Source organism: Ictalurus furcatus, chromosome 9, assembly GCF_023375685.1.
Source record: "Ictalurus furcatus strain D&B chromosome 9, Billie_1.0, whole genome shotgun sequence".
Classification (NCBI taxonomy): Eukaryota; Metazoa; Chordata; class Actinopteri; order Siluriformes; family Ictaluridae; genus Ictalurus; species Ictalurus furcatus.
Genome location: NC_071263.1, coordinates 13,259,842 through 13,287,824, shown reverse-complemented (window position 1 = coordinate 13,287,824; position 27,983 = coordinate 13,259,842). Strand labels below are relative to the sequence as shown.

The 27,983-nt window shown below is 39.7% G+C and overlaps 3 protein-coding genes across 3 annotated transcripts; 1 reads left to right on the top strand and 2 right to left on the bottom strand.

The window, feature by feature from the left end:
* Positions 1–1,279: 1,279 nt before the first annotated feature.
* hadhab (hydroxyacyl-CoA dehydrogenase trifunctional multienzyme complex subunit alpha b) lies at positions 1,280–14,116 on the bottom strand. Its single transcript, XM_053632195.1, has 20 exons — positions 14,011–14,116; positions 12,782–12,823; positions 12,599–12,669; positions 12,365–12,498; positions 11,696–11,834; positions 11,148–11,267; positions 10,025–10,127; positions 9,822–9,944; positions 8,959–9,077; positions 8,750–8,806; positions 8,545–8,654; positions 8,304–8,438; positions 7,617–7,788; positions 5,728–5,814; positions 5,492–5,632; positions 4,376–4,444; positions 4,084–4,279; positions 3,884–3,998; positions 3,626–3,771; positions 1,280–1,589 (listed from the first exon to the last, which is right to left on the bottom strand). Exons 1-20 carry the CDS (start codon positions 14,078–14,080, stop codon positions 1,444–1,446), a joined length of 2,295 nt encoding a protein of 764 aa, XP_053488170.1. The 5' UTR covers positions 14,081–14,116; the 3' UTR covers positions 1,280–1,443.
* A 4,173-nt stretch (positions 14,117–18,289) lies between these two features.
* Positions 18,290–21,407, bottom strand: slc30a1b (solute carrier family 30 member 1b). Its single transcript, XM_053632743.1, has 2 exons — positions 20,742–21,407; positions 18,290–19,421 (listed from the first exon to the last, which is right to left on the bottom strand). Exons 1-2 carry the CDS (start codon positions 21,289–21,291, stop codon positions 18,553–18,555), a joined length of 1,419 nt encoding a protein of 472 aa, XP_053488718.1. The 5' UTR covers positions 21,292–21,407; the 3' UTR covers positions 18,290–18,552.
* A 1,382-nt stretch (positions 21,408–22,789) lies between these two features.
* On the top strand, positions 22,790–27,517 carry kif3cb (kinesin family member 3Cb). Its single transcript, XM_053632742.1, has 8 exons — positions 22,790–24,591; positions 24,692–24,793; positions 24,870–24,992; positions 25,563–25,681; positions 25,809–25,925; positions 26,020–26,128; positions 26,255–26,412; positions 27,210–27,517. Exons 1-8 carry the CDS (start codon positions 23,149–23,151, stop codon positions 27,316–27,318), a joined length of 2,280 nt encoding a protein of 759 aa, XP_053488717.1. The 5' UTR covers positions 22,790–23,148; the 3' UTR covers positions 27,319–27,517.
* Positions 27,518–27,983: the final 466 nt, after the last annotated feature.

The following is a 27,983-nucleotide window of genomic DNA, read 5'->3' as shown; positions in this document are numbered from 1 at the left end:
TCAGAATACACTTGTATTTCAAAGCAGTAAATTTTTTTTTTTTTTTTTTTTTTTTTTTTTTTTTTTTTTTTGGACGTACTAACTGTAAAGGCATTTCAACATGTAAAATGTTTTGGTTGTTGGTGATTTTTTTTTTTGTCACCTTTACTGATTTTTTTTTTTTTTTTTTGGGTGGATTTTCTACGTTTCTTCTTAATATTCTCCTAAACAGGCATTATACTCAGTATAATTCAGTAAGTGTTGACTGGTATATCTTGGCTTTTTCACTGAATCTAAATAACAGCTTTATTATTATAACCTTCTTACTGATACATTTAGCACTTTTTTTTTTTTAACTGATGAATTTAAGTACACTAGTGCATGGAAAGATGACTTGAAAACTAGTTGCGAAGGTGGACGCTGGCAATTCAGGAGCGAACACGGGTTCCAACACTTTACTACTTGACTAGTAAGTATATACTTTCCTTAAATGTAGTGTTTTAAAGGTCTAAATTGAGGATGGCCAGCATCCACCTTTGATCAGGCTAAGAACTGACCTTGGTTTACATTTGAATAACTAATTCTGTAATAGAAAATCTGAACCATGAATAAAATGTTTCTGGAACTAAAAGATGTAATAGGATGACATTTTCTGCTCACAGAATTGTGTATCGTTAAAATAAAAAAAGGGAGTGATGGGTTTTGGACAGTAGTTTCCTAGTGCAATAAACTCATTTTTCAAAAACAGACCAGTGTTTTGTTTATTTAGGTTACCGGATTCATGAGTTGCGCCGTTTTGAATACGGGAAGTGGTCTTTTAGCTTTTAATTAAAATAAATCGCACATGCATTTCATATTATTATACTTGAGTAAACCTTATAGAGTGCAGTAAAGAATAGAAATGAATAGTGTCTGTACTGCACAGGAAAACAGACTGCTAGAGACTTGAAAGATGGTAAAGTGGTAGTATGCATGTAGAATATTTAGTAGGAAATACATATTTAAGAAAAGCACATACCTGACAAGTTTAAACATACGCTGTTTATTTTCTCACTGACCGTTTGCATTGCATGGTCTATCAGAGAGAGGTCCTAGTTAGTGCTAAAAGAGTTAAATGTACAAATAAAACAAAAAAAGTGTAGACTGCTGAATGAAGCATAAGTGAACGACTTTAACTGGGTGTTTTTCTAGGCAAGACGCGTCACTCTTGACCTTTACAGTAATGAACTCAAATCCAATCTGGAGCATTCTTACCAACATGTACAAGTGTTAGAAAAACAACCCAAACACAATTCTGCAATTCAGTAGAAATATTACTTTAATATTACTCAGTCACATTAACTATTTTATGACTTATTAACAAAAAAGAGGTCTTTTACATAATTAATACATTATGACCTCTAAGTGCAGCAAGTTTTCTGTTTACAAGAAAGAGGAATTCATTGTTGGCACGTCTCGACAGGGTCACTTGTGAAATTTTTTGCTTGGATCCTTGGCATGTTCAAGTAAAAGTGTGCATGGAGTAAACTGGTTTCCGTACACCTCCTCGAATCGTCTCATCTTCTCCACCAATTTGTCTGCGCCGAAGCTGTCCACAAAGCGGAAGGGACCTGTTAAAGTAAAATGTTGCATTAAATATCATTTACACCATAACGCTGTTGAATTCTTGAAATCTGACTGGTCAGAAGGTGTGGATTAAGTTTGAATAACAGCAGGGTACTATGACAGAAGTGTATAGCAGACACTCCTCATAAGACTCAAACCTTCACAGAGGTAAAGCCTTTATGTTCCAGCACTGGAAAGTATTCAGGATAAAGGTCTTTGCAGTTTCTCATTAAGAATCTCCTTTTTTCCCCTCTCTCTCATTAACTTCGAAAGAGCGACTGATTCTAGCTGCTATAACGCAAGTGATTATCGGAACAAACTTGTTTCACAGACATTTCGCAACGTTAAATGTAACTACAAATGGATTAAAAAAAACCCCAAAAAGTACTTCAGGTAATTCTTTAATAAATAAAATATTTGTAATCATCAAATTGCCTTCATGTAGGGATGCGTCACATGACCCAGTCAATGATCATTTTCCTAGAACAGCATGCCCTGTTTTCATTCCTTATTTAATGAACAGTCAGTCATTGAGTATTCCTAATCAGATCACCACTGCTATTTGTGGCTTTGTAAAAAAAGACACACACTGAGCTAGACTGGGCAAAATTTTAAACAAATGTTTAACAATGCTAAATCAGTTAAAGAACTTAGTTTTATTGAGTTTTAGAACAGAGTTTTACTGACAGATTAATTTAACTTCAAATCATAGTAAAAATTTAAATTTCCACATAAAACACTAGTGTTTATATATTATATATATAAAAATAAAATTTTACACATACACAATCTCACCAAAGTGAGTACACCCCTCACATTTTTGTAAATATTTGATTATATCTTTTCATGTGACAACACTGGAGAAATGACACTTTGCTACAATGTAAAGTAGTGAGTGTACAGCTTGTGTGACAGTGTAAATTTGCTGTCCCCTCAAAATAACTCAACACACAGCCATTGATGTCTAAACCGCTGGCAACAAAAGTGAGTACACCCCTAAGTGAAAATGTCCAAAATGGACCCAATTAGCCATTTTCCCTCCCCAGTGTCATGTGACTTGTTAGTGTTACAAGGTCTCAGGTGTGAATGGGAAAGATGATGCACAAGAAAGCCCACAAAAAGTTTGCTGAAGACAAGCAGACTAAGGACATGGATTACTGGAACCATGTCCTGTGGTCTGATGAGACCAAGATAAACTTATTTGGTTCAGATGGTGTCAAGCGTGTGTGGCGGCAACCAGGTGAGGAGTACAAAGACAAGTGTGTCTTGCCTACAGTCAAGCATGGTGGTGGGAGTGTCATGGTCTGGGGCTGCATGAGTGCTGCTGGCACTGGGGAGCTACAGTTCATTGAGGGAACCATGAATGCCAACATGTACTGTGACATACTGAAGCAGAGCATGATCCCCTCCCTTCGGAGACTGTGCCTCAGGGCAGTATTCCAGCATGATAACGACCCCAAACACACCTCCAAGCCGACCACTGCCTTGCCAAAGAAGCTGAGGGTGAAGGTGATGGACTAAACCCTATTGAGCATCTGTGGGGCATCCTCAAATGGAAGGTGGAGGAGCACAAGGTCTCGAACATCCACCAGCTCAGTGATGTCATCATGGAGGAGTGGAAGAGGACTCCAGTGGCAACCTGTGAAGCTCTGGTGAACTCCATGTCCAAGAGGGTTAAGGCAGTGCTGGAAAATAATGGTGGCCACACAAAATATTGACACATTGGGCCCAATTTGGACATTTTCACTTAGGGGTGTACTCACTTTTGTTGCCAGCGGTTTAGACATTAATGGCTGTGTGTTGAGTTATTTTGAGGGGACAGCAAATTTACACTGTTACACAAGCTGTACACTCACTACTTTACATTGTAGCAAAGTGTCATTTCTTCAGTGTTGTCACATGAAAAGATATAATCAAATATTTACAAAAATGTGAGGGGTGTACTCACTGTGAGATACTGTGTTATTATTATTATTATTTTTTTAAATTAATACTACTACAATGTTAAACAATGTAAATTTGTAACATCTAGGATTCTCACCTCCAAGGCATGGGGGGAAACCGAGGCCGAACACCGCTCCAACGTCGCCCTCCACTGGATTGGCGAGGATGCCCTCCTGTAGGCACAGCACAGCCTCATTCACGAAGCGAGACACCAGTCTGTACTGCACGTCTGAGTCTGATGACCTGTGTCGAGAGAGACAGTGAGAGCACAGCTCTTACCACCATGTGTGAGAAAATCACTACAGAAGCAGAACTGCTTCAAATAGCATTGATGCTCCAGCTGAGTAACACTTACACTGAAGGGTTTGCGGTCATCTTATAAGTCTCCAGAATGTCCCCTAGTTCTGGGTTGACATCTTTGCGTTTAAGTCCAGGTTGGTAAACATAGCACCCCTTTCCAGACTTACGGCCTGATAACGCAATCACACGCACACTGATCAACATTAGCTGCATGAATAAATATCATTCCAGGTCACGCAGCTTGATTATCCTTACCTTTGAATCCTTTCTCCACCATTGTTTTCAGCAGCTCGGGATTTCCTCCACCGAATCTTGAGCCGAAAGCTTTGCCCAGGTCCTCGGCCACATGAGCGGCGACATCGATACCCACTTCATCAGCCAGAGTAGCAGCACCCACTGGGAAGCCAAAGCCTGTAGTCAGAGAATCCAGCTTCTTGGGGTCCACGCCTTCCTGTGTTTTCAGGATGTAGCATAAGGCTTTAAAGTCTTTTATTTAGAATTTAACATGTATATTATAAATGGGGGAAAAAAAGAAAAGAAAACAAACCTGCAGTACTCTGACTGCTTCGGCTAACATGGGAGCTAAGCACCTAGTGGTATAAAACCCAGGTCCATCCTGCAATTAAAGTATTAGTGTTAATTACAATAACAGACAAGAACATTTAGAAACATGTGACAATTTGTTAATATTTAAATCATTTCTATAATTTTTTTTAAATGCCTGCTGTGTATCTTAAAGAATATGGCAATGAAAAATGGGCCACCAGGACAAATCACACCCTCTGGAACTTTGGTGGTTTTCACACTGGGCACGTTTGATGCAGTCCCCCCACGGCGTTGGTCTGGTTTCAGACTCACTTGGTTCTACATCACAAATGCGCATGGAGAACACAACGTGCCTCACCGCATTTTTTGGTTTTGTATTATTTTGGTGCTATTATGTGCAACGGATATTATGCGCAGCAGTGGACCTCTTCTGTGTCCCACAACGTTCCCCTGACCCTCATGGTACACGCGAAAATAACGTTGTCGCCATAGGCTAAAACCCACGCGCGGGTTACTTTACTTCCTGAACGAGTTCGGCCCCGAGTACGAGTTGTGTTCACCTTCACGAGAATCGCAGCACAGTTCCAGTGCAGCCGAATGAACTCAGACCACCTCCGACAGGCAGTCTCGGGTTCGGTACCGCGGTGCGCTTCCGCATGATGGCTTTCACATTACCAATGTTTCAAGCAAACCGTGCTCGGATTAAACCGCCAGTGTGAAAGCCACTTTAGTTTTTCACTTTAGAAGGTCAAACTTGGTGTGTGCGCAGGACTCCCACGCTCACCCGCTCCTGAACGAATTCTTTTTAACTGTACCCATCTGTGATATTTGCTATCCAACTCAGTTGGTTTCATTTCCCAAAATATGAACAAATAGGTCATTTAAAACACAGCAACCCTGACCAGAATAAAGAATTTACTGCATGAATGAAATGAATGTTAAGTCCACAACATCCTTTTGCTTCATATCTGAATGCTTGAGTGGCTTTTTTTTGCTGGCTCCGACACAGTAACAGTCCCAGTGAACACGTCTAGTTCATACACAAGCTATAATAGGAGCGTAAAGTTAAAAACAAACAAAAGACTCTTTCCATTTTAAGGTAGCAAACATAACTCACCCCAACCACAATAATGACTTTGCCTTGCTTTAGGCCAACGGCTACAGCAGAGGCGGTGGTGTCCTTGGAGGTTTTATCAGTAGTTATGATCTCCAGAAGTTGCATCTTGTCCACTGGAGAAAAGTAGTGCATTCCAATTACCTGAGACAAACCGGAGGGGTTAGTCATTTCACTGACAGACTGAAACTGATTGATCAACCTCAGAATCACCAGATCAGGTCTAAACACTGCCTGACCTTTTCTGGTCGTTTACTGGCAGCTGCAATGTCTTTGATTGGGAGAGCTGATGTGTTGGTGGCAAATATACAGTGGGGAGGAATGACCTGTTGAGATAAAAATAAGTGTCACTGACTGGAATATGGGTCACATTGAACATTGAATTGGTCATTTGTAAATATCAAAATATTTAGCTACCAGCATCTGTTTTGTTAGGAAGCACACCTTAACATGACTTGTATACTGTACTTATGTACAACCCCAATTCCAAAAAAGTTGGGACAGTATGGAAAATGCTAATACAAACAAAGAGGAGTTATTTGTAAATGTACGTGTAAAATCAAGTTATTTGATGTTTTACCTAATCAACTGTGAAGTTTTTTGAAGATAAACGTTTATTTTGAAATTGTCATAGTATATAAGGCGACTCCAAAAAAGGCCTAGTCCTTCAAGAGCAAGGATGGGTCAAGGATCACCAATCTGCCAACAGATGCATCAGAGAATAATACAACACTTTGAGAACAACATTCCCCAAAGACAAATTGGTAGGATTTTGGGCATTTCACCTTCTACAGTGGACAATATAATTAAAAGATTAAAGGAATCTGGTCAAATATCGGTGCGTAAAGGGCAAAGCCGAAAACCACTTCTGAATATGTGTGATTTCTGATTCCTCAGACATCACGGTCTTAAAAACAGTCATGAGTCTGTAATGGATATCCTGACATGGGCTCAGGAATACTTTGGTAAACCTTTGTCAGACAACACCATTCGCCGCTGCATCCACAGATACAAGTTAAGGCTTTACTATGAAAAGCAGAAACCATACATCAACACTGTCCAAAAGCGCCTCTGACTTCTCTGGGCTCGCTCTCATCTGAGATGGACAGTAGCACAGTGGAATCGTGTTTTGTGGTCTGACGAGTCAACATTTCAAATAGATTTTGGACAAAACAGCCGTCGTGTTCTCCGGGCCAAAGAGGAAATGGACCATCCGAGCTGTTATCAGCGTCAGGTCCAAAAGCCAGTGCCTGTCATGGTGTGGGGGTTTGTCAGTGCCCATGTCATGGGTAACTTGCACATCTGTGAGGACACCAGTAAAGCAGAAAGATATATACACATTTTGGAGCAACATATGCTGCCATCCAGAGCAGGATAAAGCCAAACCACATTCTGCCTGGATTACAGGCGCATGGTTGCGTAAGCAGAGAGTGCAGGTGTTAGCATGGCCTACATGCAGTCCTGACCTGTCTCCGATTGAAAACTTGTGGTGCATTATGAAGCGCAAAAGAAGGCCTTCAATTGCGCAGCTGAAGAAACGCATAATGGATGAATGGGGGAAAATTCCGCTTGCTAAACTAATCCTAAACTTAACCAACTGGTGTCTTCAGCACCCAAACACTTAATAAGTGTTATTAAAAGAAAAGGGGATGTTACACAGTGGTAAAAAGTCGACTGTCCCAACTTTTTTGGAGTGTGTTGTCATCAGATTTGAAATAATTGTATATTTTCAAAAATAAATTACATTCACAAAGTAAAACATCAAATAATGTTAATAATGTGTTTTCAATATAGTACAATTTTCAAAGGACACTTTTTGTTCATTTTTTTTTTTTTTTTTTTACATTTTCCATACTGTCCCAACTTTTTCGGAATTGGGGTTGTACAATTGAACTAAACTGCAAAGTGCATTTAAGCATTCAAAGCTTTTTGACTGGGGAATAAATATTCAAGTGGTGGCTTACTGTGAGCATGCTGACGCAAATAATTACTGTGTCATATGATATGGCACTTTATTACTTTTTTAATTTCTTGAAATGAATGTAAAATGCAGCACAGATTTAAACGCCATGTCACTGGTCTGCCATTTAAAAACAAGATCTGAACATTCCGCCCAAACTCTACTTACAGCTTCGACTTCGTTTAGGACTTTGTGTTTAATGTTGAGATCCTCAAATACTGCTTCAATGACCATGTCAGCCTTTTGGAAGCCACTGTAATCTAGCTGTCCTGTGAGGTTGGATATTATGCTGTCCCTTTCAAATGAGGTAATGCTCTTCTTCTTCGTCTTGTCATTTAATCTGCGACAGACAACCAGGGTGAATGATGAACTGATTAAATCAACCGATAGTTTTGAAAATTGATGACGAAGGAAAAAGTAAAATATTGTTGAACTTTATTACAAAAATAAACAGTACTCACTGTAATTTTTTAATGAAATAAATATATAAAGTTCATAAAAGATATACGTCCAAACTGAACCAAAAAGTAGCACTCCAAATAACAAATAGAGATATCCAAAATGAATTAAACACTTCAAATAACACAACAAAATTGGTCAGTGATAGTTTTTATTTCGCCTCTAGCGGCCGCTCTTGGACTCATTCTCAGCTGCTCCCCGAATGCAAATGGGAAAAACTAACGGTGTGGATTTTGGCAGATAACCGATAATTCCAGCAAAACCGATCAATTGGTGGACCGCTAGTATGCATATTATTGCATACTGTGTCCTTTAAAACAAATGTTACCACTTACCAAATACTGTTGTACATAATAATAATAATATTATTATTATTATAGTTCAGTTCTTTCTCACCCTTTGTAAACCTGCTGCTGCCCTCGGTTAAGTCCCTCCAGAGTGGTGTCCTTAAGAATGATATTAACACCTTTATCCACAGTGACCTGGGCAATTCCTGCCCCCATCAGCCCTGCTCCCAAGATGGCCAGGGTTCTAGAGAGAATGAATTGGTAAGCAATAAATGAATGAAACATTGAAGTGGTAGGTCCATTCTTAAATATGACCGATCTTAATCCTAAAATTAGGCAAAAAAACTTACTTAACCTCCTTCTCCGGGGCTCCAAATCGGTTCTTCTTGCAAGTAACTTGGCCATGATACAGTCCAATAAGTGCATTGGATTCTGGGGTCATTGCTAATTTGCCAAAGTTCTGCAATGTAGAACATTGGTTAAACTTTGCAATTTACATCGTTGTTAAAGTCATTTATCCAAACTGGACATTTTCTCTAGGTGAATTTATTGTACCTGAGACTCTGCCAGGTATCCTGCATCAAAGCCCTGCTCCACACCGGTCTTTACACACTATGGAGAAGAATTGTGAGGAAATTAGTTGATAGTTAAATGTTTTTGAGTCTCAATGGCAGGGACAGGATATTGATTTACATCAATACAAGTGACAAGATAAAGATCACTGAGACACTGACCCCCCCCCAAAAAAAAACCCTTTGGCATACCTCAATTATTTTCATGGGAGCAGGATACAGCCCTTTTGTCTGTTTCTTGACTTTGTTCTGTACGGTGTTGTATATTTGATTACGCACAAACCCAAAGCTCATAACATAGTCTTGTATTTCTGCAAAACAAAAAGGTTTTTCATTTTGAGGACAATAATAGAGCAAATAAGAACTAAAACATCCAAAGATGATTACCTTCCAATACCAGCATGTCACAAAGTGCTTTTCCCCCTCTTATACCACAGCAATTTGACCATGATTACAATTTTTAATGTATTAATGAATTATATTTTTTTGATAACTTATCCATTTATAGTTATATTTCATTTTGTGGAACACATGCGAGGGAGTTCTTACGCATGCTATATGCAAGCAACTTACACTGTAACAGCTATAAATAGTTCCTTCATCAGCCTCTTTGTCTTTTTTGTCTTGATGTTAATAAAACTTTACAAAAACGCAGCTTGTCATTTACTGAGAGACCAGAAAGCACAAAGTGCTTTGTCTCTCCCATATCTGAAAACTTACTGACTGTTAAAATACCCGATACCTGAAACGCCTACTAAAATGATAAACAAACATCTCCTTAGAAAGAGTTTAACCATAATCAACATTTACGCCTTAGATTACGCAGTGCGTCTGCCATACAAGTCCCTGTGAATGAGTTGTTGCTATAGAAATAATAATGCATTAGAATTAGCACATTAATTGTTGCCCAAATACTGTCTGAGCTGGTGTTATAGAAAATGAATTAACACCATCTGACCAATCAGATTCGAGGACTCAACAGTGCTGTGGTATAATAATAATAATAATAATAATAATAAACAAAAATGACAAAAGGACTAAAATAGGATACATACTTTGCATCAAACCCTTTTCTTTAGTGAGTTGGATTCTCTTGTCAGCAATTCCACGGGCACAGTCTACCGCTACTTCCTCCAAGTATTCAATAGTTCTCTCCTCTGGGTTCTTCAATCCAGGGCCTAAGATGTATTTCAGAAGTTAAAAGGGAAGACAACTCAAAGAAACTTCAGAAAATACACACAAAAAAACTGATTATTACCAAGTGGGTCAACCAATTGGTGAACCAGCCCCATTTTTTTGGCTTTATCCGCACGAATGTTCCTTCCTGTTAGCATCATGTCAAAGGCACTGGGTAGCCCAACCTAAAAACATGAAGACCAAAGACTTGTTAACCTTGCTGGTTAATTATTTTAACCAGGGAATGCATTTTTTTTTGTTTATATATGTTTTAGAACAGAGGTTCTCAACCTATTGTAACTAAAGCCTCCCCCCCCCCGAATATTGGAGGAGACGAGGTATAACGATTATCTATTCTATATAGAATCAATCTATATATAACCTAATCTATAATCTGCTTTAAGGGGTAGATAGATAAATATAGATTTTTTGTTTTGCTTTTGGGTTTTTGTATTTTTTTTTTTTTTATTACTTTTCATAATGTTCATCTTTTTTAATAACTTTTATAAAACTATATAACGGACAGGTATGGAACATGAATGATCAAAAATGTTTTCGGAACACTATAACTACTTTGAACTAGGCTGTAATAATTTGGACTATTTTACATATAAAACATGTTGCATTCTAAAAACATCTGCATATGAATGATGTAAATTGGGAAGAAGGGTGCGTCTTGTTATCCATGACATTGTTAAATCTCCGGCTCTCAGACACTCACTGAACAGAGCAGACGCAGAGAGAGGTGAGAGTGCAGCGGGAAAGCAAGACCTCGCGCTTGCAGGACAGGACGGCCGACATTTGGAAAGTTGCTAAGGTTTGTCCAAAAAGTCGCTAGGCGTTTTTTTTTTGGGGGGGGGGGGGGAGGCGCTAAAGGGGTCTGAAAAGTCGCTAAGTTGGCAACACTGGTCTGCACTGACAGCTAGATAAAAGGCAGGCTAAGCTCCGCCTCTCCCCAGTAAAAAGAATACAGAGGCAGAGGGAACGCGGGGTTTTTCATTTACGCACATTCTATCCGAAAAGCAATAAAATACACAGAATACCCGAATGATGCCCTGTGTTTTTTTTTCTATTGAAAATAATTTGTGCCCCCCTTCCAATCTCTCTGCACCTCCCCTCGCCACCAGTGGGGCGCCCCCCCCCCATGTTGAGAACCACTGTTTTAGAACATTTGTGTCTAACTCTTTCAAATAGTTGTCAGAGACCATTTTGGGAAGCCTCTGCGTTCCTCCAGCACCAGGAAGAAGACCCAGCATGACCTCAGGAGTGCCCAGAACTGTCTTCTTACTCTTTGTGGCCACTCTGTACTGGCAGGCGATGGCAAACTACAAAGCAGAGTGTGCAGCAAGATCCATCATCATGGTTTCAGAAAGAAAAAGGAAACTAACAGGAGGATATGGTGTAGGTATTCAATCTATTTTAAAGCAAAATATTAAAAATGCTGCAATTCACACCATGATATATTAGACAGTATTATTCAGTGCAGAGGATCTTTTGAACCTTATGTATATGATAGCTTGCCTATCCTGTCAGTTATTTCTGATCAAAATCACAAATGGTAATTAAAGGCAAGGTGACGAATGTGTAATAAAATATTTCATAAAACTCCATACTTTTCTGGAAAAAAAAAAGAATGTTTCTAATTTTTTATTTTGCAAAATCATGATAAAGATTAATTCATTCAAATAAAAAGGACCATTCTGATAACCGAAGACTTAATAAAAAAAAAAGTTTGCAAATCTTGCTACAGTACCTCTAGTCCCCCACCAAGACATGATCCATTGATGGCAGCAACAATTGGTTTTGGAGAATTCTCAACTTTCTCAAACATCTTCTGCCCCTCCTGAGAGAGTTTGCTTACTTCCTCTTCACTCTTACAGGCCTGGATCATGCTATTTACAAAGGAGATAAAAAAAAAAAAAAGAAGAAAAAGGGAAACAATAAAACACACATGTGGTTCTTCCCCAAACTACTGCCATAAAGTTGGAAGCACCCAATTGTATATAATGTCTTTGTGTGCTGTAATATTAAGCTTTCAATTCACTGGACCTACGAGGCCCAATTGTGGAAGAACGAGTGACCTTTACAGAGCCCTGACCTCAACCCCACTGAGCACTTTTGGGATGAACTGGAAGTCTGACCTCCTCACCCAACACCAGTGCCTGATCTCACTAATGTTCTTGAGACTAAATGGGCAAATCCCCACAGCCACGCTCCAGAATCTAATTGAAAGCCTTCCCAGAAGAGTGGAAATTATTATAACAGCAAAGGGGGAATAAATCTTTTTGATCATGGGATGATCAAAAAGCACATACAGGTGTGGCGGTCAGGTGTCCACAAACTTTTGGTCATACAGTGTAGCACCATATGCTTATTATCTTTTCATAACACACTGTAGTCATATAGGAAACATGTTGCTAACTTGATATCTGCTCCTGCAATGAAGCAGCCAGGCTTAGAAGAGATCAGTACAGCACTTCTGACTGCGTCGTTCGCCCAAATCTCATCAAAAACGTCGATCATCTCCTTTTGCATTGTAACTGATAGGGTGTTCACCTATAAAACAACACAGAAGTGAAAGATGTTTTAAATAAATGTAAAAAACAAACACATATATAATAAATATAACAATGTAGATTGTCAAAGCAAAGTTTACCCTAGAATTTGGATCGTTGATGCGAATAACAGCCACATCTCCCTTTACCTCATAGTTGACATATGTACGAGCTGAATAAACATGGAAAGAAAAAAGTCGTTATGAAATTCAAAAACAGCAACAGTTGAAAATGAGGCTATGAATTCAAGTCATGTTAATTCTGTTTAGAATAAAAATATTTACCCATTAAGCAGGGTGCAACACTGAAGCTTCTTTCAGAGGCACCTTTAAATAAAAAAAGCAGAAAATTTAAGTTAAAAAAGTTAAGCGTTAGAAAATTGTAGGTCAGTGAACGAGGATTACTCGTAGTGCAGTTGAATGTTATTTGTTGCAAAAGTATATTAAAGTTAGCCTTTGGTATATCATGGTCATTCACTAAGAACTGTAAGGACACGTTTTTAATGAGTCTTTATTAGTCACATATACATTACAGCACAGTGAAATTCCTTTTTTTTCCCCCACATACCCCAGCAAGTCAGGAGGTTGGGGTCAGAGCACAGGGTCAACCATGATACAGCGCCCCTGGAGCAGAGAGTGTTAAGGGCCTTGCTCAAGGGCCCAACAGTGGCAGCTTGGCAGTGCTAGGGGCTTGAACCCCCGACCTTCCGATCAGTAACCCACAGCTTTATTAGCACCCGTACTAATATTTAGTACTGATCCATAAGCTTTAAAGTATTGGCATGGTGGAGTGGGCGGGGATAACGCATTGGTATGACGTCGGGGGCAGGGATAACGCATTGGCATGACTGGTGAGCGGGGATAACGTATTGGCATGACGGGGGTGGGCGTGGCAAAAACACCGGCAGTGCAGACTGGATAACCTTTAACCCACATTCTTCCAAAACTCTACATCATGACCTATGTCTTTATTTTAACGATGAAAAAAAGTAGAACTTTCCAAGAAATCTATTTTTAACCATAAGAATGAAGTATTTTGATTTAAAATAAAAAGGCCAGAAAAACGAAATACAGTTAGCTGGGTCAACATTCAGGGGTTGAAGTCACTGAGGAAATAAGACGTAAATCGGTTTAGCAAGTTAGCAAACAGAAGCGAACAGTATTCGGTAATAGTACAATTTCTACCAATGGCTCATCTCATTAATTTCTGCGTCCTTTCACTGATCTCTCAACTTAACTGAAGCCAACATGCTCAATTTAAACGGCTAAGAAACGTGCCTACTCATGATATGCACTTAATCTCATTTTATACTAACCAAACATGATGCCTTTTCAGAAGGTTGACATAACGGAGGCATGGGGTTAATTATTCAGCAAAGAGGAGTTGAACTTAGCGAGTTAGCTGCCTGAATCTAGATTCTGAGCAACTTCATGTTGGAGCGAAAAGTCAGCGAATCCTGCCAGATACAGAGCTCTGAGTTTACATTTACAGACTTTATTACAAGTGTGTTTACCTGAAAGCAGTATATATCTTCCCCTTGCTGTAAATCTGGACAGGACACCTAGAGCTCGTACCACCGCCATCTTGGGAGGTCAATGCTGACAACCGGAAGAGAGAATAAAAAGCGCAGGAAGAGCTGCTAGACCAATCGCACACCACTCACACTGTTTTACTCTTTTAATTTAATATTTACACTATTTCAGGTGTAACTGATCAGCCAAGACATTTTTAAAGTTGTATTTATTTATTTGTTTGTTTGTTTCTTTGTTTATAGTTTTATTTATTTATTTATTAAGGTTTATACTGTAGCTATAAGGCCAATGTAGGTAGCAAGTGCGGATTATTTATCAGACACCGTGTATTATTAATATTTATAATTTTTCTGTCCAAAGTTATTCAGTCTAACTTGAACTTAAAATGTTCATTTTATAAATTGCTCATTCATAGTCTATTCTCAGAATATGTATCGTTTATATATCCTTTACAAATCATTATTCACGTTCAGTTCCTGTTAAAAACCGAAGACTGTGCACTAAAGCTAATATTTTAACACCTAGCTTATCCTACACAGGAATACAGGGAGCCTGGAGTCTATCCCAGGGAACTCAGGGCACAAGGCGGGGACACCCTGGACGGGGTGCCAACCAATAGCAGGGCACAATCACACATTCACACACACCACAGGCAATTTGAAAATTTGTGTTTGTGTTTGGAAAGGTTGTGTGGTTAACACACCTCTTCAATGTTGCATGGAGATCTAGGCAGCGCCATTGGACTGGCAAACTAAAATGATGGTCCCTATTTAAAAGAAAAGGTTGAGTTCCAATTACAGGGGAATCACACACCTCAGCTTCCCAAGAAAAGTCTATGCCAGAGTTCAGGAAAATAGACTCCATCCGATAGTTGAACCTAGGATCCAGGAGCAATGATGCAGGTTCTGCTCATGCCATGGAACAGTGGTCCAGCTCTTTACTCTGGCACAGTTTTGTGAAGAGTCATGCATATGTAAACAAAGTGTATATGTGTATTGTGGTTTTGGAGAAGGCCTATTATTATGTGCTTTGACATTTGTTGTGGGAGGTAATGCAGGAATACAGGGTATCTGGCTCACTTTGTATGATCTGGTCTCTCTATGAGTGCAGTGATCCTGCAGAGATCACTACACAGCATAGTTGTGTCAGCATTCTTGATGTTGGGGTTAAGGTGGCTGTCGGATTCCATCAAGGGTGTGTCTTGTGTCCACTCGTGTTTGTGGTTTTCATGGACTGGATATCAAAACACAACCGAGGTTGAAGACGTGCACAGTCCTGGGTTTGTGTGTGTGTGTGTGTGTAAGGGGGTTCATGGTTCTATCCATGAGCCCATGGTTCTATCCCAGAAAGAGTGAGATGCTCCCTTCAGGTAACAAGCCATGCCCCTGGTAGAAGAGTTTAGATTCAATGCCTTCAGAAAGTATTTGCCCCCTAGTGATTATTTTTTCTGTATTGCAATATCAAATGTAAGTATATTAGAATGGGATTTTTTCTGCTTATTCTGAAGTGACTCATTACAGAAACAAAATGAAATCAATTAGTTAGAATCACTGAGAAATATTCATTAGCCTTACTTTAAAAGATTAATTAGACTGGTATTTATACTTTTTCTTGAGTACTCACAATAAATATGTTAAATAGGGTACACCTCTATTAATTTCAAATCCACCTGTGTCCACGTGTATGTTTGCACAGTAAATATCACTGACCTTTAGGAGGTCTCTCAGCTAAAATGGCAGATCAGATAAGTCCTGCTGTCATGATGACCAAGAGCTTTGAGATTAAAGTTGTTAGGAGAAAAAAGCTGAAGAATGTTATGAAAAGATCAGCAAAGCATTAAACCTCCTTAGGAGCACTGTAAAATCCATTTTAAAAAAGTGGAAAAAAATATGCCAAAACCCAGACACTATTAAAACCAGGCCATCCTTCCAAATTGAGTGTACTGGCAAGAAGGACAACTGTCACAGAAGTGTCCAAGAAGGCAGCTAGAACACTGAAGGGGTTAGCGAGCTCACTGCCTGAAAGTAGTGTACTGTAGACCTCAACTATGTTATCAGCGCTTTATTGGAGAGCTGACAGAAGGAAGCCACTTCCTAAAGGCATGGAATTTACTAGGAGGCATGTGACAAAATCTGAGACCTTTTGAAAAAAAGATTTTGAACCATTTGTTATAAAAGCAAAGCATTATGTTTGGCACAGAACAAATACAGCCCTACACCCAGATAACACCAATCCTATCATAAAGGTTCATCAATGGTAGTAGCATCATGCTCATGAGATTGCCTTTCAGCAGGCAGAACTGGAAATCTTGTTGTCATCGAGGGCAACATGGGTCAGCCAGAAAGCTGTATTTTAATTAAAATTAAAAAATTTATGTCCCAACAGGACAATGACCTGGAATGTCCTCCAATAGCTTGCAAAAAAAAAAGTTTTGGGAGAAAATGCCAAAATAAAAATTTGCAGAGGTCGCACAGACAACAGGACAATCAGTTCCTCCAGGATTTGGCGATTTTCGATCGCAGAAATTAACACAAAATCGAACAAACTCCGCAATATTCGGAGGAGCTTGCGATTTTTCAGTATTACCACAGATTTTCTGCAGATTTGGGCCAAGATCCATCATGTGAGGTCATAACAAGGCGCATTCAGCCAAAGCCCTTTTTGATTCACGTGCGCCGAACATGAGTACAGCTAAAAGGTCTCATTTACCAACAAACATCACTGCAAACCAGTGCAAAAAGGTTTTGTGCAATTGCAATTCTGACAATTAAATTAGTTTTCTGCAAAAAAAAAGTACAAAAAAACTCCACAAGTTGCATTGCAAATTTTGAAAAAAGCCACAGCAAAATCAAGCATTTTCGGCTGCAACAATCACAAAAACCTCAGCAAAATCCTGCACGGACTGGACAGTGTACTAAACATTGACTCTAGGGGGTGTATCGTTCTCAATTAAGCAGTGTTTAGATTAAAATAATAATAATAATAATAATAATAATAATAATAATAATAATAATAATTCTGAGGACAAAGCACTCTACACCAATAATTTTCCACCCTACCTCCAACTACTCACGAGGGCCCTTTTGCTACCACTGCTTACTCAGGCAGGTAGATATATTTCCCCAAATGGTCTGCATTCTTATCTTTAAATCTGAATAATTAATGCTCCTACTGGGAACTAAATGTGGCAAATACTTGATTACATCAGTGTAAATCATGACAGACAATACTGATTGAATACTTATCTAAAATCAGATCTAAATCAATGAACAAATTAAAATGAGAAAAAAATGTGCATATGATTGTGATTTGTTTATCCATGGATTACAGTAACTCCAGTGTAATATGGAGTATGAAGTTCTGTTGACTGAAATCAGGACTTTTCTGACATGATCATATCTAACAAAGGAGTCAAACATAATGAAAAAATATGCTTTCCACACATATAGTACTTATATCAATGGCTGTCCATCTACTACCATTTCAACTTACAGCTCAAGACAATAAAACCCTGATTATTGTAAGTGTCAATCGTTTTTCTTAAAAGGTACACAATAGCAGACATCACAGTCGGTCTCTTATCCTAGAGGATTGATTGGAGGACTGTGCAAGGACTGAATAAGGGCTATTCTCTATTGTTTTTTTGACACAGTGCCCCATACACTGCATTATTGATTGCATCACACTGCCCTCATTAAGTTGTGTTCTCACGCTATCCCTAAACTATTGTTTCTTAACAACCCATTCAAAGCATAAAGGGGATAGATTGGACATGTTGAAGCCCTTTAAACAAATTTAACCAGTAATCACACAGTGGATATATGTGCAGTTGATCTTAAGGTTCATCTGAGCTATGGTGTGTTTTGACAGCTGTGCAGAGGATAAGGTGTCCTACAGAGTCAAACACTCCCTAAAACATGCAACATTCATGACCTTAATAATAAAACCTTTTATGTAAGCACTAGTAGCAGGTGATATAAATATTTAGTTTGGCACAGATGCAGTTAACTGTTAATCAGATTATAAGAGCTGGCATCTTGGCACTAAATTAAAGCATTCTGAGGACTTTGCTACTTTGTTTTAAGAACAGACATTACAGTTATGCCCTCCTTTAAAGCAGATATCACACTAAAATAAATGAAATGATTAAGATAAAATTGTAATACAATGATAATGCACAGTGTAATTATTATGTTATTTATTTATTTATTTAAGGCACATACAGTAGATAGTATTTTTTACTATTAACAAGATGTAAACATTAATACCATAAAGTGCTCCAGATTACACATTCTCAAAATTACAGTTCTAGAAATGTTTATAGTCATGACAAAGCATCCATGCCACCACAGGTATAAGAGATAAGAGGTATTGTATGGAGTTGATTAGTTAAATTGCTTTACATACAGTTGGGGATAATAAAACAAAGGGATTTGAGATTCTCAGAAACATAACTGTCTTAAACAGATTCAATACTGTTTCAAAGGTTGCTGTAAAATTGCATACTCATAATTTGATCAAACCTAGACTGTGGATTCCACCTCCGTCTGCAGAAAAACTTCAGAGTTTTGCTGAATATTGCAGCTAGCAGTGGAGCGTTGAGGAGTATTTTCACTGGATGAGACGTATGTGCAACCGAGCACTGATTCAGATCTAGATTTCCAGCTCATGTCACAGCAGAGCTTCAGGGTACACTGACTGTAACAGGGAAGTTCACACTCTGAGACACCAAGTTCTTTGTCATCCGAGAACTCGGGCTGGACTGTTGTAGCATGGATGCCTTCCTCATGGAAGAGGTTTTTGATGCGTTTAGCTGTGTCCATGTAAGAGGCAGGGTCGTGACACTTAACGTGTGCCGTGGCGATGATTCGGCTCCCAGCCAGCTGCCAGATGTGCAGCTCATGGACTGCCAGAACCCCCTCAAGACTCCTCAGCTTTTTGTCCAGCCTCTGCATGTCAATCTGCTTGGGCACGGACTGCAGCAGGATGAGGGTGGACTCCTTCAGCAGTGGGAAGGTAGTATAGAGCAAGATGGCCACCAAGATTACACAGAGTGTGGGATCCAGGTAGAGCACCCAACAAGGTCCAGCTACAGCGACAGCGCTGGTACCATTGCTGTGGACCAAGTGCGTATTATTCACTGGCCAGTGGTCAGAGCAGTAGCTACTCAGGCATGGGTTAATACATATCTCTTGATTGTCACATGTCCTCCACACGAATGTGAAAATGAGAGCATTAATCACTACAATGACAGAGCCAAGGGCATCGCCCAACACATGCAGGAAGACTCCACGCATGTTGAGCTGGGAAGACGAATCTAAATCATGCTCCAGCTTCTCTGGTGAGATGTTTCCATTCACTGGGATTTCCAGGTTATGTTTTGAGACAATGTCTGAAAAATATCAGAGCAGTAAATTTCACAATTAAAAATCTGAATAATAAAACAGCAAAAAGTTACTTATTATTATTCACATCCAGATGTGAAACACACCTTCACCTTTTCCTATTGGGTGACTAATGACTGAATTCCAAATCACTACCTACTCCCCATATAAAAGCAGGGTATAAAATAAATCCATGTAGTACATTATAGATCTAATAAGGAGGTATCAGCAATTCAGATTATCAGTGAGTAAAATGGGAGCAGATTGGGTGCATTTATCAGACGAGCATAGTGCATTTATCAGAAGCGTAAAGAGTGTTTATCAGAAGAGTGTTTATCAGAAGCGTGTTTATCAGAAGAGTGTTTATCAGAAGCATAAAGAGTGTTTATCAGAAGCGTAAAGAGTGTTTATCAGAAGCGTAAAGAGTGTTTATCAGAAGCGTAATGAAGTGTTTATCAGAAGAATAAACTGTGTTTATCAGAAGTGTAGAGTGTTCATCAGAAGCGTAAAGAAGTGTTTATCAGAAGAGTAAAGAAGTGTTTATCAGAAGAGTAAAGAAGTGTTTATCAGAAGAATAAACTGTGTTTATCAGAAGTGTAGAGTGTTCATCAGAAGCGTAAAGAAGTGTTTATCAGAAGAGTAAAGAAGTGTTTATCAGAAGCGTAAAGAGTGTTTATCAGAAGTGTAAAAAGTGTTTATCAGAAGAATAAAGAAGTGTTTATCAGAAGCGTAAAGAGTGTTTATCAGAAGTGTAAAGAGTGTTTATCAGAAGAATAAAGAAGTGTTTATCAGAAGAGTAAAGAAGTGTTTATCAGAAGCGTAAAGAAGTGTTTATCAGAAGCGTAAAGAGTGTTTATCAGAAGTGTAAAGAGTGTTTATCAGAAGAATAAAGAAGTGTTTATCAGAAGAGTAAAGGGTGTTTATCAGAAGAGTAAAGAGTGTTTATCAGAAATGTAACGAAGTGTTTATCAGAAGTGTAAAGAAGTGTTAATCAGAAGAATAAAGAAGTGTTTATCAGAAGAGTAAAGAGTGTTTATCAGAAGTGTAAAGAGTGTTTATCAGAAGAGTAAAGAAGTGTTTATCAGAAGTGTAAAGAGTGTTTATCAGAAGTGCAAAGAAGTGTTTATCAGAAGTGTAGAGTGTTTATCAGAAGAATAAACTGTGTTTATCAGAAGTGTAAAGAGTGTTTAAAAGTGTTTAAAGTGTACAATTAAAAAGCAAAAATGCAAAAAATTATTGTATAACATAACTTATTGTTATTCCCACATAAATTAATCAAACGACAAGCACAATCCTGGTTTATAAATGGATTATTAAAGAATAAATACCTGCTTCAACTTGAACAGCGTGGTCACCTCGGCCAGGACGTTGGCTCTTCACCAGCAGATCATAAGCCTCCCCTGATGATGTCTCTGATTTCTCATATCTCCTGTTACTTGTGCTGTGCGAGTGTCCATGACCGTGTCCAGCGTAACCATGAAACAGCAAAAGTCCCAGCACGTTTACAACGAGCCCGGCAACTCCGACCCACACCACAACCGTCGGCTTCTCGATCTCATGCGGCTCCGTGTAGCGCTCTACCGCCTCCAGTAAGATGGTGAAACAGAGCGCAGTGAGAAACACGGCATTGACCAGGGCGCCCATGACTTCAGCTCGGATCCAGCCGAATGTGTTGAGACTCGTGGCCGCTGTTTGATCCGCGAGTCTCACCGCCAGCAGCGCCACGAGCAGCGCGATCACATCCGACAGCATGTGGAAGGAATCGGACAGCATCGCCAGAGAGCCGGTCACTCGACTCACCACCACCTCCACCACGAAAAAGCCGCAGGTTAGACACAGCATGCACAGCAGCCTCGCCTGCTTCGGTTCCAAAGCCATCTTTCTGCTGCAGATCAACGTTTCACTGCACTACAACACTAGATCACATCCTAGTTGTTGAACCCTAATGAGTAACACTTCATCCATCCGGTACTCGCTTTGCGCACAGCACAGTAGTGCCTTTAAATGCACCGTCACTGTGCGCTGTCACCACTGGTAACGATGCAGCTGTAAACAAAGCTACACAAACAAGCCAAGAGGGTAAAAAAGTTACACGTCTCATCTGTTTTCCACAACAAAAGAGAAATATGATCGGATCTAATCCACCAGATCGAATCCGATGCCGTTTATAATACCCCCTTTACACACGGTTCGGTTTAATTTCTCCACACGGACCGTCGCCGAAACACGCCTTCGCCTTTTTTATTGGGTGGATATGATGGGACATCCTCAGCTAATGTCTGAATCCCAAATCCACACCTATCCCCCATTTAAATGCACTACGTAGAGTACAAAATAATAGCTTTTACACTACATATAGTGCATTATTTATCTAAAAAGGAGGTATTTGGAATTCAGCTGATCATCTAAGAGGAAAACGGAAGCGTTAGTATAATAATAATAATAAGAGAAGAAGAAGAAGAAGAAGATTGTAAACAATGCTTAACATTCTTACATTCAATACATTCAGTACAACCAATTATTTCCATTCTTTATCAAAACCAAAAATGACATGCAGTGAGTAATATTTTGATCCTCAACATGCATATTTTAAAAGCTGTATTTTCTGTGTAGGCAATACATGCCATAACCTACAATTAACATTTGCTTAAAAACTCCCTGGCAGAGAATAATTGAATACTGAGCCTGAAACCTCTTTATAGTGAATCAGGACCACTGTGGATCTGCAGCCTGTCCTGGGGACACAGGACTTCAGTCCATTGCATCATGACTTTGTAATTATGTCAGATTGAAACACAAGACCCAGTATCGATTAAGTACTCATATAAGTCTAAATGAATTCACAGATTAAAGATGGCAGGACCACACTGCTTCACATAAGGGAAGGCAGCTCACTTGGAAGAACCCCAACAATTTTTTGGCAGACAGTTTGATCTAAAAAAAAAAAAAAACCCTCCAAACAACAAGTAAATAAATAAATAAAAAGAAAGTTTAAAAAAGAAAGAAAAGAAAAATTCACCATACACAACTCTGATCCAATGTTATGATGACGACGATGATGATAATGATGATGATAACGATGACAATAACAATAGGCTAATAATAATAATAATAATAATAATAATAATAATAATAATGATGATGATAACGATGACAATAACAATAGGCTAATAATAATAATGATAACGATGACAATAACAATAGGCTAATAATAATAATAATAATAATTATAATAATAATAATAACAACAACAACAACAATAAGAAGAAGAAGAAGAAAAGGAAGAATAGGCTAGCAACCACATTTGTACGATTACTGTAATTATAATTATATTATGATGATTGTTATAAGCAGCTTTTATATCCTGGAGGTGGGAGTGATGCTCTGTCAATGTGAGTCTATTGTGTGTGTGTGTGTGTGCTGCAGCGCTGCAGGGTGTGGTGGATGGAGGATGGAGGTGGGAAGCTGGATACTGCTCGCTCTGTAACGAATGCCATTACTGGAGCTTTAATCCTCCCTTTTTAAAGCAGAATCAGTTTGTTAACTGAATCTTTTCCAAGTCACTGCCCTATATACAGATGGATCAGGCTTTCATCGTGGGAAAAAAATGCTTTCTGGACTACGTGCGAAGTTGGGCGTTTTTTGCTGTGGACGATCATTCCGGCTTAGGCTTTCCAGTACAGCGTTTCATTAGGAGTGGATTTTGGATGTAGCGACAGCAGCCCCTATCACAAGATGTCTAAAAGAAACAGTGTGGTGATGCTGCGGCCGCGGTCCATGTCGCAGGGGAAAAAAGCGGAGACGGTGAAGGTGGTGGTTCGGTGCCGCCCTGTAAACAAGAAAGAGGAGGCGATGAGTCAGGAGAGGATTGTTGAAGTGGATGTGAAACTGGGCCAGGTAAGCGTCCGGAACCCGAAAGCGGCTGGAACCCTGAACAAGACGTTCACTTTTGATGCGGTCTATGATATGTTTTCAAAACAAAACGACCTGTACAGTTACTCGTGCAAACCTCTAATTGACTCCGTGTTACTCGGGTTTAACGGAACTATATTTGCTTTTGGTCAAACTGGCACCGGGAAGACATATACCATGGAAGGCCTGCCCATGGATCCAGAAAAAAGGGGTGTCATACCAAATTCTTTTCACCACATCTTCACCAATATATCCAGATCCCAGAACCAACAGTACTTGGTGAGAGTGTCATATCTTGAGATATATCAAGAGGAGATACGGGACCTTCTTTGCAAGGACAATAATAAAAAGATGGAGCTTAAGGAGAGTCCAGAGTCAGGTGTTTATGTCAAAGGCCTGTCATCCGTTGTGACAAAAAACATCAAAGAAATTGAACACGTGATGAATTTGGGAAATCAGTCCAGGTCTGTCGGATTTACGAAAATGAACGAGCGCAGCTCGCGTTCGCATGCCATTTTTGTTATAACCATCGAATGCAGCGAGACGGGCATCGATGGCGAAGAGCACATTCGGGTTGGCAAGTTAAACATGGTGGACCTGGCCGGCAGTGAACGCCAAAGCAAGACAGGTGCCCAGGGCCAAAGGTTCAAAGAGGCTGCCAAAATAAACTTGTCTCTAAGTGCTCTTGGAAATGTTATCTCAGCACTGGTGGATGGGAAGAATTCTCACATCCCGTACAGAGATTCCAAACTCACACGCTTGTTGCAGGACTCTTTAGGAGGGAACGCGAAAACTGTCATAGTGGCCACAATAGGACCCACGTCATGTCACTATGAAGAAACTCTCGCCACACTGAGGTTTGCGAACAGAGCAAAGAATATTAAAAACAAGCCAAAGATCAACGAGGACCCCAAAGATGCGTTGCTCCGCGAGTTCCAAGAAGAAATAGCCCGTCTGAAGGCGCAGCTAGAGGAACGAGGGATGCTGGCAAAAGAAAGGAGGAGACGGAGGAACAGTGTAAAGATGAAGAGAAGCATGAGCAGTGGGGAGGTGGAGACACCTAGAAACTGTGAGGTGGACATTGTGGAGATGGTGAAGGAGGAGAGAGCAGAGGAATACTGGTGGAAGCAGCAGATGGCCAAGAGCTCTGCCAATGACAGCCCGGAGTTTAGGAGGAAATTAGGCATCTTGGATGAGAAATCACAGACTGTGGAGGATTTACTGAAGGAACAGCAGATTATGGGAATTATGATAGAAAAATACAAGGTTAGAACCTGCACGTATTTAGGATCATTTAACCACACTGTTCTTTTCAGGCAATTAACTACAGAATAAATTGGATCCTGTTTGCTGTGATTTACTTTAGGCCTTGGAAAGCAAGCTTCTGATTGGAGGCAAGAACATCATTGACCACACCAACGAGCAGCAGAGAATGTTAGAGATAAAGAGACAGGAGATCGCAGAGCAGGTAACACCTGCAAATATACACTCACCATTGTTGTCTTCTAATTCAGTGTCTAATGATAGTGTGTGATCTCTCATAGGAGAGACAAGAGAGGGAGATGCAGCAACTGATGTTTGAGCAGGACGAGGAGACAGTGGAACTGCAAGAGACCTACTCAACTCTACAGCAGGAGGTGGAGCTCAAAACCAAAAAACTTAAGAAGGTGAAACTTGCTTACGACTAACTCATCAGTCTATACAACTAAACCGATAATTTGTTTTTAGCAGGAATGAGGAGAAATATTAATTCCAACCTGGACACAATTCATAACAAGCCACACAAGTTATATCGAAAGATGAAAAAGCTAATGTTAGGTATAGGGGTGGGGTTAGCAGTCACACCTTTTCTTATTACTTTGTATGAAACCAAAATAAATCCAACTACTCTGTTTATTTCTTCTAAATTTGTTTGAAATTCTAATAAGATCATGTTTTCCCCCCCTCCAAACGTTTTACATTATAGTATGTAGTTCCTATACACAGTTGAACAAGGTTAAGTGTAGAACTCTGAAGGTTCTTTTGTTTGGCCCTCTGGGGGAACATTTTGTAGAACCTAACAAAAGAGTCCTTCCATTTTAGAGAGGTTTCCAAGAAGCTAAGGAAGCTAGGTAACCTTATATCAAGGACAACCATTCTGTTTTATTAACCTATCATCTTGTCAATACTCGCCCTAGATTTCAACCATTATTTTGGTGTTAAACATTTTAATAACTCTATGTCTTGACTTTACACAGCTATACAGCAAACTGCAGTTGGTACGAGCTGAGATTGGTGACATCATCGATGAACATGTCACAACGAGACAGGAGCTGGAGCAAACATTAAATGAGCTGACAAGAGAAATGAAATTCAAGTACGTTCTCCACAGTTCCCATCTCAAAAGAACGCACCCCACCAAGACGTACTCATATGATAGTACATTGTAACCCAAAGTGAAAAACTATTTTCGCCTCAATGTTTGCATGTGATACGTTTTGCAGGAATCTCATCATTGACAATTTTATTCCTCCTGAGGAGAAAAACAAGATCATAAACCGCCTTCACTTTGACGGTGAGGAAGACCAGTGGAAAGTCTTACCCCTTTTCCCGTCTGAAAGGTTAGTGTATTCAGTGTATTTTACATTATTTCCTTAATTAGTTAATTACTGGTTGTTGAGTAAATGAACGTTTTATTGGGAACTTATCCTCCAGCTATTCTCCTCGCATCAGACAAAGGCCAACGTCTGCAGTTGGATACAAGAGGCCAATCAGCCAATATGCACAAGTTGCTGTGGCAACAGGATCTCCTTCCAGATACAGGGTTGGTACAAAGAGGCCATGCTGTACTTTTTAGCATTCTAATAAATGGGTTATTTACATGGATATTTATTATCATTGTGAAAAATGATCCAGTAATGTATTTGATGCATTTGCTTGCACTACACAGGCAGAAAATGTCATGCTTCTGGAGCTAGATATGACATCACCAACTATGGTACCACTAGACCTACAAGGGGCAGAATTGAGGACAAGAAATCTGCTCTGTGACTTTGCTCAGCACAGGAGAACGACAACAGCATCACGCGTCATGCGGGCCAGATCATGGTGAGTGCCTCAGATGAGAAAAATATCTGTGTTTGACAATGAAGAAACACAGTACTTCTCATTAGCTTTAAATGATTTATATTGAGGTTGCACAATGGCTTAATGGTTAGCAAGTTTGCCTCGCACCTCCGGGATTGGGGCTTTGAATCCCACCTTCGCCCTGTGTACGCGGAGTAAGCATGTTCTCCCCGTGCTGCGGAGGTTTCCTCCAGGTACTCCGGTTTCCTCCCCAGTCCTAAGACATGCCTTGTTGGCTGATTGACGTCTCTAAATTGTCCATAGTGTGTGAATGTGTGTGTGATTGTGCCCTGCACATCCAAGGTGTCCCTGAGTTCCCTGGGATAGGCTCCAGGCTCCCTGCGACCCTGTGCAGGATAAGGTATAGAAAATGGATGGATTTATGTTGAATTGAGGTGGCACGGTGGTGCAGTAGGTAGTTTTGCTCCCCTACAGCTTCAGGGTACCTAGTTTAATCCTGAGCTCTGGTTACTGTCTGTGTATGTTCTCTTGTCTGGGTTTCTTCCCATCTCCCAAAAACATGCGGTAGGTGGATTGGCTACTCGAAATTGCCGCTAGGTCTGAATGGTGTATGAAGGGGTGTGTGTGTGTGTTTGTGTGTGTGCATGGTGCCATACAATGGACTGGCGTCCTATCCATAGTGTATTCCTGACTTGAGCCTAGTGTTCCCAGCATAGGCTCCAGATCCACCCTGACCCTGACCAGGATAAATCACTTCCTAAAGATGAATGATGAATATATTGACTTGACCCGTGTTTTTTCCCCTTATCTCTCACAAGGTATCAAGGACCAAGTCTGCCCGCTTCTCCATCAACCAGCTCAGTGGCCTCCGGGTCTCAGGTCCCACTTTCTGCCATGGGGGCATGTGCCAGTGTGCTTCAGCCATGAAGTGTTTTAAATATGGTGCTTTTGCCTTTGCATACATGCAGAAAAAGCTCCATAATATCTGTCTGGCTTTTTTTCCTTTATTGCAAGATCATGCTGCCTTTTCTTGTTGCACAATAATTTTGTATTAACAAATTAAGCACAGTTACCTGTTTGTCTATATGTGCATTGTATAGTCCTGTAATGTCATACTTGAATACAATCAGTGGCAACAGTAAATGGTTTTGTTGCATGATAAACAAATGACTTGCAGTCTCATGATGTATAGCAGTTCAATGGCGTATTACAATTTAACCATTGATGAGAATTTTCAGCTTCTGCCATTACTGATCGTTAAGATTCATGATGAAATATTTATTGTCAAAACATTACCGCCCTCTAGAGGCCACAAGGATACAACACCCTTTTATTTATCACATATAACACGACGCCTTTCCTTAGTTATGTTTCAGGTAAAGCGGTCAGTTACGAGGGTGATAAAATTATACACAATTTTGCGTTAAGGCTCATGTTCTGAAATTAAACTTGATCTAAAACACCAAAGAAAATTAGATTATCCTAGGAGACCCCTATCATTGGGAATAGCTCTTAGGAAAAGCATTTACACCACCTTTAGCTTTTAAAAATAAAAACTCATTCATATAGAAAGACTTAAGTGATACAGATAT